The 18,129-nt window shown below is 52.7% G+C and overlaps 1 protein-coding gene across 10 annotated transcripts in view; it reads left to right on the top strand.

Annotated features, from left to right (window-relative positions):
- Positions 1-18,129, top strand: part of IQSEC3 (IQ motif and Sec7 domain ArfGEF 3) — a 112,799-nt gene that overhangs the window by 77,623 nt on the left and 17,047 nt on the right. For all 10 annotated transcript variants that reach the window (XR_004440118.1, XM_033223350.1, XM_033223349.1 and 7 more), the window contains exons 6-8: positions 12,813-12,935; positions 13,310-13,476; positions 17,710-17,849. Coding sequence is in view for 9 of the 10 variants with exons in the window: in XM_033223350.1 (XP_033079241.1) it covers positions 12,813-12,935; positions 13,310-13,476; positions 17,710-17,849 (430 nt within the window). In the remaining variant the exon portion in view is untranslated. The remainder of the gene's footprint in view (positions 1-12,812; positions 12,936-13,309; positions 13,477-17,709; positions 17,850-18,129) is intronic.

Below are 18,129 nucleotides of genomic sequence, written 5' to 3'. Positions count from 1 at the left end.
TCTGTACAAAGCTGTTTGCTGAATAAAAGGATATAAATCACCCATCCCCTTGGAGACTAAAACAGCCCAAACCACAGCACTCTCCCAAGCAGCAGCCGATGAGAAAGCCTCTCAGAGGGGAAGGGTGCGCTTCCCAACTCTCAGGCCTGCCTGCGGGGAAAGGAAGAGGAGGGAGGGAGCAGCTGCCACCTCGGCTGCTGGTCTGTCTGAGCATCATGAATGCTGTGACATTTGCTTTCAGAATTTGGCCCTCAGCGCTCTTGGAAGCTGACATCTCCATCCTTTTGTGTCTTATTTCCACAGAAGACACATTCCAAGAAGGAATGTATTCTTACCAGGCCTTATCAGATGATAATAATAGAAGCCATTCTGAGCTCAAAGAGCCATGCCCACTCCAGTGTCTACCTGCAAAGGTTTTGCGTTTGGTTTTTTTGAGACAGAGACTTGCTCTGTTGCCCAGGCTGGAGTGCGGTGGTGCAGTCATGGTTCACTGCAGCCTTAAACTTCTAGGCTCAAGAGAACCTCCCACCGCGGCCTCCTGAATAGCTGGCACCACTGGCATGTGCCACCACACCTGGCTAATTTTTTAATATTTTTGTAGCGATGCGGGTCTCACTATGTTGCCCAGGCTAGTCTCAAACTCCCAGCCTCACACAATGCTCCCACCTCAGCCTCCCAAAATGCTGGGATTACGGGCATGAGCCACTACACCCAGCCTGTTTGTTTTTAAAGGAGAAATCAGCCTCAGTTTCCTCATTAGTAAAATGCTGGTAAGAGTACCTGTCTCAAGTGAATTAACTGTTTTCAATGTACATGAAGTGCCTGACACTTAGTAAGTTATCTGTAAGTGTTAGCTCTTTCTTTTCTTTCTTTTTTTATTAGAGACAGGATCTCTCTTTGTCACCAGGGCTACTGGGCAGTGGGATGATCAAAGCTCACTGCAGCTTGAACTCCTGGGCCCAAGTGCTCCTCCTGCCTCAGCCTCCTGAGTAGCTGGGACTACAGGCTAAATGTTAGCTATTTCATTATTATCTTTCCTGCTTGAAAGCACAGACATTAGAACACCCCCTCCCCGCCGTCCCCTTCCCCGCACACAAGGAACCCTCAAACGTGACTCAAACTCAGGGCTACTAGGCAGACAACGAGAACTTGCTGGAACTTCCTGGGCTTTGCTGGGAAGGGGGTCAGGCCAGTCTGGGGAGCAGCCTGCAGCCTGAGGAAGCCCGGTGCAGAAGCTGAGAGTCGTGCGGTGGCAGGCCAGCAGCGGGAGCCAGACAGCAGCCAGGGTTAGGGTCCTCTAGGGCTGGAAGCCTCTCCCTCTCCGTTTTCACATGGCTGGGGAATTTGGCTCTGCTCTATTTCCTTTCTGAAGTGTCCGCTTCAGCAGGTTTGAAGGCCAGTGGATGGGGAACGTTCCATGCTGGCTGTGAGCGGCCTCTTTCTGGACTGGATGATTTTTCCGGTGTGAATCCCATGCACATGGAGAGCACTGGTGTCTACCATCTCCATGAAATGCAGGAAGGCAGCTTCTGGGGTGAGCTGCCGGAAGAAAGCTTCCTGCGTGTTCTTCCCTCCACTGCATCTGTTCCATCCTTTGTTAAATTCCAAGACATGTCAGGGTTTGCCGTTTGGGTCAGATTTCATTATTTTATTTCCATGGAAATATGTTGGCCAGAGTATAACAGATTTGTTCTTCTTAGAGGACATTTAGAAATGAAGACAGATTGTCTGTCACATTCAACAGTCTGGAAGGCTCTGGCCTTTCATTGCTAGGAAGAAATCATTTGAGAACATTCTGCCCACACTGCTGTGTGTAATCTCAGTTACCTTATTCCTGAGGAATTCCTATGAGGAAGGGGAGAGCAGGCCCAGGCGGACCTTACGTGTCTGGAGGAGATAAAAAGAGGCCCAGGCAAGCATTGTGGCTCACGCCTGTGGTCCCAGCACTTTGGGAGGTCAAGGCATCAGAATCACTTGAACCTAGGAGGTTAGGGCTACTGTGAGCTGTTAGGGCACCGCCGCAGTCCAGCCTGGGCAAAAGAGACCTCATCTCTACAAAAAAATTTTTTTAATAGCCAGGTGTGGTGGCGGGCACCTGTGGTCCCAGCTACTCGGGAGGCCAAGGCAGGGGAATCGCTTGAGCCCAGGAGATGGAAGCTGCAGTGAGTTGTGACTGTGCCACTGCACTCTAGCCTGGAAGCCTGGACAACAGAGTGGGAGCCTGTCTCAAAAAAGAAGAGAGAGAGGAAAGAGAGAGATTGAGAAAGAGAGGAGAAGAGGAGAGGGGAGGGAGGGAGGAGGGAAAAAGAAGAGAGAGAGAGAGAGGGAGAGAGAGAGAGAGAGAGAGATCCAGTGCAGGCAGGCAGGAATAGAAGATTTAGGGTCATTTCCACTGCTAGCACCAGAAGGATGGAAGGAGAACATCTTCAAAAGTGGTGTCTTTGGGGTTATGGTCTTGACCCTTCACCTCTCCACTCTTTCCTGCCCCACTCCCCACCACGGATAGACAAGGGATTCTCCTGAACAGTCAACAGTTGTGAGAGTTTAAGACCTATTGACTTCTGTAGCTGGAGATCTTGGGACCTTCAGTCCAGGATTGAGACTCCCTTTGGCCTGGTCACTTTGGCATTTAAATTGGACTTTCATATAAAAATGGACCTACCTGCCACCCAGTCCTTCCCTGACTGCTCAGGCCTTTGCTCTGGAGGACTTAGTCTCCTCTGTGTGACAGCTGTGACTGCAACAGGCCACTCCGACGCGGGCCTTCTTTTTTTTTTTTTTTTTTGAGACGGAGTTGGCTCTGTTGCCCAGGCTGGAGTGCAGTGGCCGGATCTCAGCTCACTGCAAGCTCCGCCTCCGGGTTCACGCCATTCTCCTGCCTCAGCCTCCCGAGTAGCTGGGACTACAGGCCCGCCACCGCGCCCGGCTAGTTTTTTTGTATTTTTTAGTAGAGACGGGGTTCACCGTGTTAGCCAGGATGGTCTCGATCTCCTGACCTTATGATCCGCCCGTCTCGGCCTCCCAAAGTGCTGGGATTACAGGCTTGAGCCACCGCGCCCGGCCAACACGGGCCTTCTAGGAGGGGCTTCCGGGGTGTCAGTGTCTCCAGGAGGGCCGTTTGTGACCAAGCAGGCCATGAAATATAATGCGGCTCACATGTGCTGTGTGCCACGGTGCTGTTCTGAGAGCCTTATATGCAGAACCTCATTCCATCTTCACAGCGACTCTGGGAGGGAAGCGCAGCTAATCTGTACCAAACAAAGGCGCTGAGGAACAGAGAGGTTAGGGAACTTGCCCACAGTCACAGAGCTAATCAGTGGCTGCAGTCTGAGGCCGGGCACAGCGACTCCGTCCCCTGAGCCCTTAACCCTGCACCATCCAGCTGCTGTGCGTCATTCCGAGACCCATGTGGTTCGGTTGCTTTTACAGTCCTTGTCAGTCCCCCGTCGTGAATCATGACACTGAAGACCCCTTAGACAATCAGCTGGTCCAGCCCTCTCATTTCACCCTGGCAGAAACTGAGGCCCTGGGGAAAAGAAATGACTAGTCTCCTGGCCAGCAGCGGAGAAACTGAACAAAATCAGATACTATCCCACCTCTTGCCTTGGCATTATTCACTCTGCCCCTTATTTGCTATGCCCTGATCCTCTCGATTTGGGAAGAAAGCAGAGCTGAGAAGCTGATTTGCAAGTCTCAAGAGGTCTGAGCCAGATTTAGCTTCCTCTGTCTGGTGTATGTGTATCTTAAAGGGCCCATGGATGGCTGTCTAAGGATACAATTCCAGGCAGAATTAGTTGGTGGGGCAGGGAGGGGTCCTGTCCACTGACAGCCGGGTCAGCCCACACCTAATGAAAATGAACATGCAGTTAAGCCCTGTTGTATACCAGGAACTTCACACCCACTGCCTCTTTTAACACTCGTAACAACCCTGTGCGGTAGATATTCTCAGTGTTGTCTCCATTCTCGAGGTGAGGAGATGAGCCACCAGGAGGCTACATGACTTGAAGTAACAGCTCCGTGGCCTTCTCTTATTCCACCCACTGCTATTGGCATAGAGCAGTGCTTCTAAACGGGTGGTCCCTGGACCAGCAGCATCAGCTTCACGTGGAAGCTTGTTAGCAATGCAAACTCTCAGTTCCCGCTCCAGGCCCACTGAATCAGACTCTGGGGCTTGGGGCCCAGCACTCCGTGCACTAATAAACCCACCAGGCAACTCCAATGCATGCCTCAGTTTGAGATCCACCAGCAAACGATGCTGCCGAGTCCAGCAAGAGGAAAATCAGCTCAGGGATTCTAAATTGTAAGGGTAGTTTGAACTTAGTTCTTTTGGTACCTGAGTCTCAAGGTGTGAGTGGCAGCCAGTCCTGCCCAGGCCCCCTCAAAAGAGAGTTTCTTCGTCCCCATGACATCACCAGGAACACTGGCAGGTCCTGCATCCGTTTCCTCCTCTTCTGTTTTCTTAGCCACGTTGCACTTTTCCAAAACGCCTTGGCCTTTGTTGAGCATGTTATGAGTTCTGACGAACAAAAGAACTCTCTGGAGGAGGGGGTCTTTTTCATTGGATTGTGGAAGCCAAGAACTGCCACATAAAGCCAGGGTTTCTACATTCCGTGGCAATAGGTGGTTTAGTTTTCCTTCCTAATCCTGAAACCTGGGCTTGGTCTCAGCCAGGAGCACAAGCTCACACACTTTCTCTCAGGCCAGATCTTTGCCGTCTCTTCCAGCCAATTAAAAACCCCTGCTGCTACCATTACCTATTTTCAGCTCCCAACCAGTTCCTTTGTCTGCCAGACACTGTCTTGCTATCACTAAAAAAAAAGAAGGTTGAGATGATGAAATTCATTTTGATCACAGGCGCGTAGGACGCTTCATTTCCCGACAACACAAACTGATTCCACGCACAGATCAATGTTAACAAGCAATTTTATGCAAGATTGTACCTGTTTCTACAGATACAGGGAACATCCATCCTTTTTCCCCAACTCTTTTGAGGTATTTGCTGCAGACCCTGCAGAAGCTCACAGGAAGGAGGGGGAAGCCTGAGCAAAACCAGTACCACTCGTGATCCACACGCCAGTCAGCGGCACCTCCTGAGACAGGTCCAGTCATGCTTGGCTGGAAGCAGTCTAATCGGTGCCCGTTGCTCCAGTTCTCATCACTCACTCACTTGCATGTGCAGGGGGAAGAAGAGGGGGTCTGTGCCCGCCACACTGCCTCATTGCCTGGAGTCTGGAATCCTCGGGGCCATTTGCAAGTCCATCACAGGTCTCAGTGTCAGCTCCGGATAATCTTGGCAGCAAAGCAGGCTGAGTAATCCTGGGCTATTGGGTAGAACTTCCAAAGGCACAAGCCACTGAGGCTCCTTCTCCAGCTGCCAGCATGCTCGAGGTCATTCCTGGTCATCTCTCTCTCACTCATTCATTCATCCCACAAAACAGTGATTGGGTGTCCATACACCAGGGAGGCAGAGATTAAAAGAACTGCCCTGTCTTGAAGGAGCCTGTAGCCTCGTGGGGAAGACAGGCAGGCAAATGTTATGACACAGGGAGATACACGCAATGGTGAACAGAAGGTGGGTTCCGGGGACAGCAGAGGTCAGGGAAGACTCCTAGAGAGGATGAGAGCTAAACAGAGACCTGCAGGGTTGGGGCTGGGCGGCAGGAAGAAAAACAGCACCAAAAGGGGAGCATGAGAGCCAGGCTGCAGGAGGGGACCACGCTGGGGAAGGGGCGAGAGAAGCTGGAAGCAGACAGGGCCTTCTTTGCTTTGCTAAGGAACTTGGGTTTCACACTAGGGATGTGGGAAGCCCTGGAAGAAATGTGAGCAGGGGCATGAGGCACGGCAGCCTAGGATGGCTCTGAAGACGGTTTGGAGGCAGGGAGACTGGTGAGGAGGCTACTGCTGTTAACAGCCATGGTGAGAAAGGATGAAGCCCTAAACTGCGGCTGTGGGCATGGGGAGGGGAGAAATTGGCAGAGCCCAGGGCCGTGGAGAAGCAGCAAGGCCATGGCCAGTGTGGGAGGGAGCCAGGCGGCCAGCACACAGCCAGTGGTCTCCGAGCTGATGAGAATTCAGAATATGCATGTGCTTCAGGCCCCCTGTGTTGGTGCTCCATCTACCAAATAAACATGTATAGATTTTCAGTTTCAGGGGCAGGGAGATGCTGGATTCAGGGACATTGCATCTGAAGAATCTATCAAACTAGACATTGTCAAATATTTACTCAAGCAAGTTAAACTGTTAGCTATCTAGGGCCACTAGAATGGGGGCAGCCACCGGGACAATGGTTGTTGAGAGGGGGGTGGAGCCCAGTTTCAGGTCAGTGAGGAGGGGCAGCTGCAATGGATGAGCGGCACCTCTGGAGGGAGGAGTCCACCTGGGGAGGGAGGGTGATGGAAGCCAAGAAGACGGTGTTTCCAGAAGGGAGCAATTAACCAGGTCGATGCTGCCAAGAGGCTGGGATGAGGACAGAGAGAGGCCGTTGGATGTGGCCACGTAGCAGCCAGCAGTGGCCGTGAGAAGGGAAGTGTTCATGGGATCCTGGGATTGGATGCTTGAGTGGAGCAGGTTGAAGAGTGAATGGAGATGAGGAGGTGGAGGCAGCAAAGAGGACAGAAAAGAGGCAGTGACTAGAGAGCAATGAGGGCTCAAGGCAGGGTTTTAATTTGTAAGACGAAAAAGACAAGCTCCTGAGCATGATTCAGTGGAGTGGGGGCATGGTGGCTTAACTGAAAGAACACCTCAAACTTCACGTGCCCCAGGCCGAAGACCCCGTCTCTCCTCCAGCACGTGTCTGCACCGAGATGCACTCACACTGGAGAACGGAACCTCCAGGCCCCTGGGTGCTCCGGCCAGAGCTCCAGGATGCACCAGGGACGCCTCCCTTCCCACACTTCCCACATTCCCTGCATCTCGAGTCCCATCTGTCCTTCCTCTAAGATGCAGCGAAATCGTTCATCCAGTTTGTTTCCCCTGCTCCTGCCTTAGCCCCAGCCCCATTATCTCCAGCTTGGACCTCCGCAGTAGCATGCTACCTGGGCCCCTGCTTCTGTCTTGTTTCCTGCCCCACTGCCATTCATTTTCTCCCCAAGAGCCAGAGAAATCTTAGAACAAACAGGACCCTGTCACTCCTCTGGTCACACCCTCTATTATGTCCCAGTGCGTTCAGGATAAACCCCCAAATCCTTCTCATGACTCACAAAGCTGACGGATCGAGCCCTGCCTGCCTGCCCAGCCCCACAGTCACCATCCTCCCTATTACTGTCTGCAGTGTAACCTTGTGGACCCTGCCTAGGTCCTTGAAAGCTCCTCCCCGCCACGAGCCTTTGCATATGCTTCCTCCCTTAGCCCACCTGAAAGCTCTCCCCTCTCTCCTTCGGCCACCTCCTACTCATCTTTCAGGTCTCAGCTTAAATGCCATGTCCCCAAAGAGGCCTTTCCAGACATACAACATGAAATCTATCTCCTTTGTCCTCTCCTGGAACCCTGTCGTTTCCCTACGTAGAACTTGTCATGACTATAAGTAAAGAATTATTTTTGATTCCGTATTTAATGCCTGTCTCTCCCACCAAGACAGACTGTGTTGCTTGTCACTTACACCAGCTCCTTAGCACAACCTTGCACACGGGAGCCATTCAGTGTGTGTTGCTGAAAGAGCCAGCCAGCCACTGCCACGGGGCGCAAAAGGCACCAGAAAGGGGAAGGCAGAAGGTCAGGGATATGGGCCCCTGCTGTGCCCAGGCCAGCTCTGAACCTGCAGGGTGACCACAGAGCCCCTGTGCTGACTGCCCACGCATGCACCAATAGGCACGCCTGGTTAACTGTGTCCACGTGTTTCCCCTTGGCCACTCACAGGTCCCCACCAGGCCATTTGGGTAAGATCACAGCTCCTAGGAAGACATACATTAGTGCCAGCCACTGAGCAGCAGAGAGCCAGGGAGGGGTTGGGGAGAGGAGGGCACAGGGGGCCACCTGCCCCAGGAGATGTCAGCAAGGAATGAGATGTGTGCAGTCCCCCTGCAGGGCTGGCTCTCTTGTGTACTTCAGTCTCATATGTAATTTTAAAAACTGGAATAATGGTTCATATTGCCCAAGCTTGAGAAGATGAAGTCATTGCACACGTAGTGAAGCACTTAGAGCCGTATTCAGTACAGAGAGCTCGGAGGGAGCTCCCCGCACTGGAGCAAGGGACCTCCCTGCCACGCCGTGCACACACAGGAGTGAAGAGAAGGGAGCCCAGTGGGGCAGGGAGAGGCCTCACAAGACTAGGAAGCTGAAAGCCCACTCTTCCTAGCTGTGGGAGCATGGGGCAAGCCCTACGCGGCCTTAGTTTTGTCTTCTGTAAAATGGGGAGATGATACACCAGAAAAGACCACCCGAGAATAGGAGGTGCTCTTTACCTTAAAGATGACCGATGAGGGCCGGGCGCGGTGGCTCAAGCCTGTAATCCCAGCACTTTGGGAGGCCGAGACGGGCGGATCACGAGGTCAGGAGATCGAGACCATCCTGGCTAACACTGTGAAACCCCGTCTCTACTAAAAAATAGAAAAAAATAGCCAGGCGAGGTGGTGGGCGCCTGTAGTCCCAGCTACTCGGGAGGCTGAGGCAGGAGAATGGCGGTAAACCCGGGAGGCGGAGCTTGCAGTGAGCTGAGATCCGGCCACTGCACTCCAGGCCGGGCGACAGAGCGAGACTCCGTCTCAAAAAAATAAAAATAAAAATAAAAATAAAAAATAAATAAAAAAATAAAAATAAAAATAAAAATAAGATGACCGATGAGGAGAGAAGACTCCGGGCCACCCTGGGTGGAGGCTGCAGGATGGATTTGGTAAACTGCCCACACTCAGCTCTCCAAGAGGATTCCAGGGCAGCACAGAAGGCTGGAAAGTGGGGATTAGGAGTGCTGGTAGACGCTGCAAAAGAAGAGAAGCAACAGGGTAGAGAGTGAGAGAAGGGGAGGGAGAAAAAGAGGGCACGGTGCGGGCAGAAGCTTATGCTCAGGGAGTGAAGAGGAGGCTCATGCTGGAGAGGGCCAAGGTTGATGGGTGCTTCCGGGGGACGGGACTCTGGAATGAGTAGGGCTTATGGCAGACAGCACAGTCCCACCCCCAGCCACCTTCCCCAGGATGACACAGGCCCTATCAGAAAGGCAAACAGTGACCAGTGACTCCCCCGGAGGGAGGACGGCGGGGATGAAGCCACCAGCCAGCCGGAAGTGCTGCTGGGGTCGTCTGCCCCCTGCTGTTGGGAGCATCTGCTTCAGAGATGGCCGGTGCCTCTGGGTCCCTGTCCTGAGAGGCCACCTGGTCCAACCCCCAACTCTCCAGTGAGGAAGTGGCCTCCTCAGGCAGGAGGGTAGAGTGTCCCACCACTCAGCAGTGCCTCCTCCCTTTCAGCGGGGGCTTCACAGCCAGAAAATGTCATTTTTTCCCCCAGGGTCTGGGAAACCCAGAATAGCACCTGTTCATGAAACACAGACACCCTGTGGTGGTAAATGCAGGGAGGAGAGGAAGGCAGGATGGCCAGTGCACAGCCAGGGGAAGAACTAAATCTGTTCATGCCTCCATCCACCCCTCCCTCACCACCCGCACTGCAAAAGCAGCCCCGATATCCAGGTGGGGACACATGCCCCTAAGGACCGGTGACCTGTGAGTTGCCGGATTCACACTTTAAAAGCCACAACGAGGCTTACCCTTGCACTCAGCTCAGCCTTTGGTTTCACAATTTAGGAACAACCTGGAGATCTTGCAGAGAATGCTGATTCCCAGGCCTTGCCCCCAAATATTCTAATTTCCTGAGTCTGGGGTGGGGTCCGGCGAGCTGCATTTTAACTCTTGTGACTCTGCTGTGGGGTCCTGAGAACACACACTGGAAGATGTTGGATGAGAGGCCCCTCCAGCTCCACAGCCCACGTGACCACCCCTGCAACCCTCCCCGCTCTGAGGCCCACAAGGGGTGTATTCAACTCCCATTATGGGGGCCGACCTTTCAACTTGGCTGCTTCTCCCATCCCAGTCCTTGGCTCTCAGGCTCTCGGCTCACTACCGGGGCTTTTAGCAGCAGCCCTGAGCGAGTGAGCAGCTGCTTGTCACCTGAGTGAAGGGCTGGAAACTAGGCCATCGTGCTTGGCTGGGCAGATCCCACCCTCACCAGCTGCTCCCGCCGCCTCCTATGGAAGCCTGCCCCCACGGTGCCCTGGGCCTCCCGTGGACACCCCCACCGTTGCAGGGTGAGACCTGGTCCACAGCTTTGGGGCAGAAGGCACTCAGAGAGAGGCTCTTGGAGGAATGTGGATGTGGGAAGCCAGGTGCCAGGACCTCAGGGTTCAGAAACGGAAGGGGCGGGGTACATGACAGATGGGGGCAAGGCCTGGGGAGCAGCAGGGTGCCACTCAGAGAGACCAAGGGCCTCTTCCTTGGCCTCGCAAGAGTCAATGCCCTGGGCTGAGAGTGTGGGATGTGGTCGCTCCATGCCACCCCCACCAGTCTGTGGCGCACTTCACATCTTCATCTCTACCAGTCTTTTTCTGTCTTTTCCTCTTCCCCTCCTGTCCCTTTCTCTCCTCGTGTCTCTCTGTCTTTCCCCCTTCCTCCCTCTGTCTCTGTTTTTCACTTGTTCTTTGTCTCACTCTCCAGTCTTGCTCCCTTTCTGGGATCTCTCTCCTGCCTTTTCCTCCTTGCCTGTCCCTCTCTCTCCTTTCTCTCTCTGTCTGTCTAATTAGACTTTCCTTGACCTTCGCTGCCCTACTCCATCTCTCTGGCCCAAACACTCTGACTCCCTTGATGTGTGACCACACTGGTTCACCTCCTCCAGGCTCTGTCTCTGTACCCATCGGACCACAGCCTCTTGGTCACCAGCCCTGGACAGCGTCACTGTGTGGCTCCGTTGTGCCCAGTTGCTGACTCCTGACGGGCTGGGCTATGGGAACACACAGATGTGGCCGCATAGGGCCTTTGGTGCTCACATACGGCTGCAGAGGGTACAGGGTGGAGGTGAGGAGGGTCACTGGGAAATCAGAGTAGCCTCTCACCTGGCTGGCCCTGGAGGCCCCCGTTCCCCAGCCGGCACCTCAACCTCAAATGCCTTGATCCTGGTGCTGCCGATTCTCACCCTTGGGCAAGATGCTGGCCTCCACCCCTAGCCCCACCCTCACCTGCCCACCGTCCCGGCCAGCAAGCCTGAGAGGAGCGGGCTTTGACCAAGCCAAGGACAACTCACAGCCTGAAGATGGCCATAGGCCCTGCCTTTGGGAGGGAGGGGAAAGGAAAGAGGAGGAGAGACTCCCAGCTCCCTCTCGGCACCCCCTCCCTTTCTAAGAGCCTTTGGTGATGCGCTTTCCTCCTTGTTCTCCCCAGAAAACTGTGGGAGAGGCACAGTCCATGGACCACCAGGTCCTGACCACCACCACTGTTGGCGTCGCCCCTTGTTTTCTCCTAAAAACTGACAGCAGAGTTGGGGGTCTCCAAGTCTTCTGGGCAGTGGGCACAGAATGGAAGCTGAGGTTGTGGAGGAAGTGGGTCCTGCTCAGAGCTCATGTCACCATCACATGGCCACTCAGCAGGCGTTTTCTGTGCCCTGATGTGCTGGGCAGGCAGGCCAGAGGACCATGGGAACAGAGAGGGACTGCTTGCCGGCAGTGGGCAGTGTTGGGGCAGTGTGCAGGGGCTGTGCCATAGCCGGTGGGAGGAGACTGGGGTGAGTGGGTGTAGAGTGGGCAAACGTCAGCTCCAAGAGCCCAATCTCACATGCTTGGTCTGCTTCTCCCAAAGGGAAAGCAATGCCCAGGGGACATTGGGTCCTCTGCTTTGCCAGGCCTGGACTCCTGCCTCGCTGCACATGGCCCTGGGGACAGAGCACCCCAAAGGAGGGTGAGGCAGGGTGAGGGGGCTGGGAGGGTTCGGCCTCAGACCCTGCAGTGCAGAGTCCCCTGGATGGGGCTAGACCAGAGGAAGGCGCCTGCTTAGCTGGGAGAACTGGCATGTGACCGCCCACACACACACACACACACTGAAGCTCGGGATGTTCAGAGGCAAACCTCCCAGGGTTGGAGGCAGCATTTCAGAGGGAGCAAGGCCCCTGGGGAGCAGGGACTCCAGCCTCCTCCCCTTTCAGAAGGTCACACAGAGGCCCCAGGAGTGAGTGGGCGAGCCAGAGTCACACCAAGTTCGCAGGAGAGCCAGGACCAGAATCTGGCCTGCGTGTCACGCTGTCCCCTCACGTTAAGCACATTTGTCATTTACTCTTAAGAGGCCATGCCTCCCACGACAGTCTCCCCTGAGGGCTGGGGCAGTTGGAAGGAACTGGGCTGCAGAAAGCCCCAGGGTCTTGAGGGGCTCTGCTCCTTACTGCTCAGCCTACAGCAGAAGGGACCCAAGGGAGGACTCAGCCACCTCAAGACCCAAATGAGAAAGTGAAATTTAAACCTGGGAGAAACACAGGCTCCTAGCAGTTCTCTGAAAGAACAGAATAAATGTGTGTACTGTATTATTTGTGTTGAAAGCTTTGCTGGGGATAATCTGAGGCTAAGAAGGAAGGAATTGGGATTTGGAGTCGGAAGATCCGAGTTCAGCCTCCCTCCACCCCGTGTCCTGGGCCACCAAAGCCTCTCCTGGCCTCAGGGTTTGGGCTCTGAAAGGGCTACTGTGGGAGATGGGAGGAGATGGTCCTCTTGGGGCATTAAAGGGAGAACCGCGGGGGTGAGTAGCCTGAGGGGCCCTGCACCCGTCCTGGCTGGGAAAGAAGGCCAGTGGAAATGGGTGTTGGAGGGTGCTTAGGGGGCCGCCTGACCTCACACCCTCCCTGCCTGCCCTCAGCTGCGTGGTGGACGAGATGGACTTCTCCAGCATGGAGCTGGACGAGGCCCTGCGCAAGTTCCAGGCACACATCCGTGTGCAAGGAGAGGCCCAGAAGGTGGAGCGGCTCATCGAGGCCTTCAGGTAAGGCCACTTCCCAGCTCCACTCCCCAACAGACCCCAGGTTGGGGAAGCCGGGCTGCTGTGAGCCTGGGAGACAGGAGATGCTATCAGGAGGGTTGGACATTGGGCCAGAAACGCCCCTTCTGGTGTGGGCAGGATAGGCTGGGGAGAACGAAGTGAAGGAAAGAAAAGGGACCGACCCCTTGAGCTCCCCAGACTAGAAAGGTGGGGCATTTGGGGGTGTGGGGAAGACCAGGGTATGGGACAGATGGTGGTCTCCCTGGACCTAAAGCCTTTGGAGGGTTGGGATACCCCCTGGACACCCCCTCCTTTGTTGGGCCTGGGGGAGGGTGAGCGGGGGCTCAGCGTCAGCTCTGCATCGGACCCGCCCACAGCCAGCGCTACTGCATGTGCAATCCCGAAGTGGTGCAGCAGTTCCACAACCCGGACACCATCTTCATCCTGGCCTTCGCCATCATCCTCCTCAACACCGACATGTACAGCCCCAACATCAAGCCTGACCGCAAGATGCTGCTGGAGGACTTCATCCGAAACCTTCGAGGTGAGGAGGTGGGCACCGGGGCAGGAGGGGTAAGGCCATGGCTCAGGCCCGGTCTGTGCAGTGTGCATTCTGTGAGTCTGAGCCCCTATCACAGATCGTCACCTGCTCTCTGGGCCTGGTCACCCATAGCAAGCTGGGAACATTACTTGTGTGCCAGGTGGCTGGGGAGTTTCCAAGAGCCACCGCCACTGCAGAGCAGCAAGCACCCTTGGGCAGTGCCTCTAGCCCTCCATGGAACCTGGTTGGCCTCTAGGCCTGTGACACCAGAGTTGCTGGCTCAAGTGGTGCCAGCCCTTCCCCTCCACAACTTATGAGGAAGGAGCCAGGAACAGGGCCTTCAGGTCCTGGGTCCATTCAAGTCAGCCTTGCAGATAACTTTATGGCACCAGCCAGCAAATCCTCTCATCGACGCAGTGCGCTGTCTGGCAGGGAACAAACCAGGATTGGCAGACTGTGACGTGTGCTCAATTGATTTTTTTTTTTTTAGCCTTTAAAAGAATCAAAGTTATACATCCACATAATTTAATAAAGTCAAATAATCCTACAAGGCTTATCACAGAAAAAAAATTAGTCCCTGCCCCTCTCACCACTCACCTTCTCCAGAGGCAACCACTTTTGACATTTTTAGCTCTTTGCGTTTCTTCTGTATCGATAAACTGCATGCTTATGCTTCTCTGTTTTTTTCTATCACTTTTTTTAACTGGCATAAAGCCCAGACTGTGAGTGTGTGCGCCTGAAATTTGATGAATGTGTATGTTCGTGTGCATTTATGCCATCACACCCAGATCCTGATCTGGATCATTTTCACCTGCCCAGAATGTTCTCTCCTGTCCCATCCCAGTCAATATCTTTGCCCAAGAGTAACAACTTTTCTGCCTTTTATCACCATTGACAAGTCCTGCCAGTCCTTCAACTTCATCTAAATAGGGCTACACAGTATTTATACTTTGGTATCTCGTCTCTTTTATACACTGCTCCTTGCTAATTATTACTTCTGTCACCCAGGCTGGAGTGCGGTGGTGCAATCTCAGCTCACTGCAACCTCCACCTCCCAGGTTGAAGCAATTCTTGTCCCTCAGCCTCCCAAGTAGCTTGGATTACAGGCGTGCACCACCACACCCAGCTAATTTTTATATTTTTAGAACAGACGAGGTTTCACCATGTTGACCAGGCTTTTTTTGAACTCCCTACCTCAGGTGATCCACCTGCCTCAGCCTCCCAAAGTGCTGGGATTACAGACATGAGCCACCACACCTGGCCCTTGTTAAGTATTTTTATTTTAAGCATTATCTATTAATTCCCCATTATAGAATGTAAGGATTTAGCCATCTTTCATCCACCTTCCCCGACCCATCCCATTATGTCAGCGCTCATGTTGTTAAGGCTCTGCACACACACTCCAAAGCTGAGTCTGCAAGTGAGGGCAGAATGATTGCAATTCCCTTCTATCTCTACTTTCCTTGGAGTTAATGCTTCTCTTTCCATTTGCTTAACTCTCTGAGGACCTCCCCTGATTCAGCCCCAGCTTCCCACCCTACATGTCAAGCTCCTCTCCATACATCCAGACCTGGGAGGTAGTGCAGGAGCGTCATCTTGGGGAGCCTCTGGTCCTGCTACAGTCTGGACAGTGGCCGGGCCAGGGCATAGCCAGCATCCTGAGCCCTCCTTCCCTTGCTCTCATGGTAGATTCCTAGTTCCTGCATGTCAGAGCTTCCTCATTTTTACTTTACTTCCAGAGAAAAGGCCATTTTTGATAACTTGCATTTCTGAATGTATCTTTTTCTGTCTTTGACCTTGGTTGGGAGTTTGGCTGGGGATAGAATTCCCGCCTCAAAACACGCCAATCAGGATTTCAAAGGCATTGCTCCATTGTCTTTTAGCTGCCAGTGCTGCTCTGCCCTCCCAGCTGCTGGCCTTTTGTCTGTTACTCTTTCTCTCTCTCTCTGAAAGCTTGCAGGTTCTTCTGTCTGCCCTTCGTGTTCTGGATTTTCACGATGATGTGCCTTGCTACAGTTCTTCTTTCATCTCTCATGCCCAGGGCTGGATTGGTCCTTTCCATCTAGAAACTCATGTCCTCCAGTCATGGAAAGTTTTCTTAAATGTTGTATTTGATCATTTCTGCCCTCCGATTTCTCTGGACTCTCTTTCTTGAACTCCTGTTATTCTGTTGGTAGATCTCCTAGTCTGATCCTCTAATTTTTATAGTTTTCTACCTGCCATCTTTGTTTACTTCATTGACTTTCTGGAAAATGTCCCTCAGTGCCATCTTTCATGTTTCCTACCAAGTTGTTCATTCCTGCTGTCATATTTTTCATTCTCAATAGCTCTTTTTTGTCCTCTCAATGTACCTCTTTTATAGCATTTTATTCTCACTTTGTAGATCCAATATCTTCTCCCATCTCTGTGAAGATATTAATATTGGTTTGTTTGTTTGAGTTTCTCCCTGCTTGCCTCTATTTCTTCTGGAGTTCTTTTTCTGTTTTTCCCCATATTTCTTTCTCTTTCCTGGTATAGACTTTCCAAATACAGTTGATGAAATCTGGTTGTTCATTCATATTTAAAGTGAGACACCAGAAAGCTGGTGAGTAACTCTGTGAACACAGGTGGGGGCTGCTGGCTGGTGGGCTTTCTTGTAGGGTGATTTAGTTAAGCCATTTCATTGGGAGACCCCCCACTGCAGTATCTGGAGACATTTTTTTTCTTGTTCTGCCTGATACCCAGAAGATAAATGTCCAATCTGTTACCCAGAATGTATGATTCTGGCTGCCAGAGTTCTGAGATCTTTAAGTGGGAAGTGGGGTTGAGGGTTAATATACAGATATCAACTTCATCCCCCACTTTTCAGCAGAGTCCCACCCTTGGCTGGGTGTGGGGTCCCTCAGCCCAGAGTTCTAGAGAATGGACTCCCAGTCTTCTGCTGGAGTGAGGAGGGGACAGGGAAGCGCAGCAGCTTTCTAACCCATTTTCAACCTGTTTTCCTATTTCCAGCCCACCTTCACCTTCGCTTTTAGGGGTTGCTGTTACACCAGCTCTAAGCCATTTGGTGGCTGTGTGGTGTTTGAGCGGCTTCTAGCCTCTCAGCTGGTCTAGGTTTCAGCTTTCTCAGGTTTGCTAAATCCATCCACTTAGTTATCCACTTTGCAGGTCCTGGGATGCCTGTGCCTTTGTTCCTGTTCTGTCTTTGTGGATTTATGCTTTTCTACAAGATTCCTTTCTCCTGAGTATTCAGAAGCAGCAGAGGCATGAAGCCTGCCACCTTGAACTGGAGGCATCCATATACTCAGCCTTTCTCCTTGCTTTTTCTTACCCACAGCCTGATTTCCTTCAGGGTCCTTGGCTGCTGCATGGCTCATTTGCCTGACTTTAAGAACAAAGATCAGATGTGGAAGAAGCCAGAACAGGCAGGGAGCTGTGCATAGAAGGCATGGTGTCCTTTCAGTAGCTGGGAACACTCCTTTGAGAGATGCTTGCCAAAGTTGCTTTATTTTTAATTTTCCATCATAAAAGAAGCATATAGTCATTAAAGAAAGATTTGGAAATAGTAGAAAGAAGATATTTTAATTGCCTGTTTCTCCAAAAGAAATGTGTTTGCTTTTTGGCATATTTCCTGCCAGTGTTCTTTTGTTGCCAGAGTTTTATCATTACTATAAAGCAGGAGGTGGAACAGGGGTGTCCTCGCATGCATTGCTATTGGGTCTGCCTGCTCCCCCACTGCTCCCAGTGAGGGAGGAATCCCTTCAAAGACTAAGCCCTCAACTCCATGCTTCCCACTGGAGGGGAGGGGAGAACCCAGGAGGAGGAAGATCCAAAAGAGAATGAAACAGAACCTCCTTGTGATGCTAGAGTGGTGGGGCAGAGCTGGGGGGTGAGACAAACACAAGGAAGATGATAGCAACTGCAGAGGCACAGAGGGTTGGCAGGAACATGGAGGCTGTATTTGGCCATCGGGAAAGAGGTCTGGGAGGTGGGCGCAAAGACTCTGCTTGAGGAACATCAGGAGGTGAGGCAGGAAATGTGTGTTGGGGCCATATCATATCATTAGTTTTGGTGCCTGGCTAAGGAACTTGTTCTTAATTGAATGGATATGAGGCACCAGGCATTAAAGGCATGGCAAAAATCAAGGCCACCCCCAGGGAGCTCCAGGCTGGATGGGGGTCTCTTCGGTCTGGCTCCAGCGCTCTGACACCCTCCCTCCCAACCCCACCACCACCCCTGCCTACTCCACGTTGTTAGGTGTGGACGATGGCGCTGACATCCCCAGGGAGCTGGTGGTAGGCATCTATGAGAGGATACAGCAGAAGGAGCTCAAGTCCAATGAGGACCACGTCACGTACGTCACCAAGGTGGAGAAGTCCATCGTGGGCATGAAGACAGTGAGTGTCCACAAGCCACCTACCTTCCGTCTTCTTTCCTTCCTTCCTTCCTGGCATCTCTTCCCATTCTCCTCCTTAGCTTTCCAAAACACTTTTTTCGTATTCATTCACATAATAGTTATGGAGTGGCTACTGTGTGCCAGACACTGCATCTCTTTTTTTTTTTTTTTTTTCTTGCCTAATTTCCTCATTGCCTCTTGCCACCAGATAACTGCAGCAGGAGAGTCTGAAATGAGATGTCAAGAAGGACTGCCTGGTGGTCTAGGGTGGAAGCATCTGC

This window comes from Trachypithecus francoisi, unplaced genomic scaffold, assembly GCF_009764315.1.
Source record: "Trachypithecus francoisi isolate TF-2019V2 unplaced genomic scaffold, Tfra_2.0 Lachesis_group11, whole genome shotgun sequence".
NCBI classification, from domain to species: domain Eukaryota; kingdom Metazoa; phylum Chordata; class Mammalia; order Primates; family Cercopithecidae; genus Trachypithecus; species Trachypithecus francoisi.
This window is presented reverse-complemented; position numbering and strand designations above follow the sequence as displayed.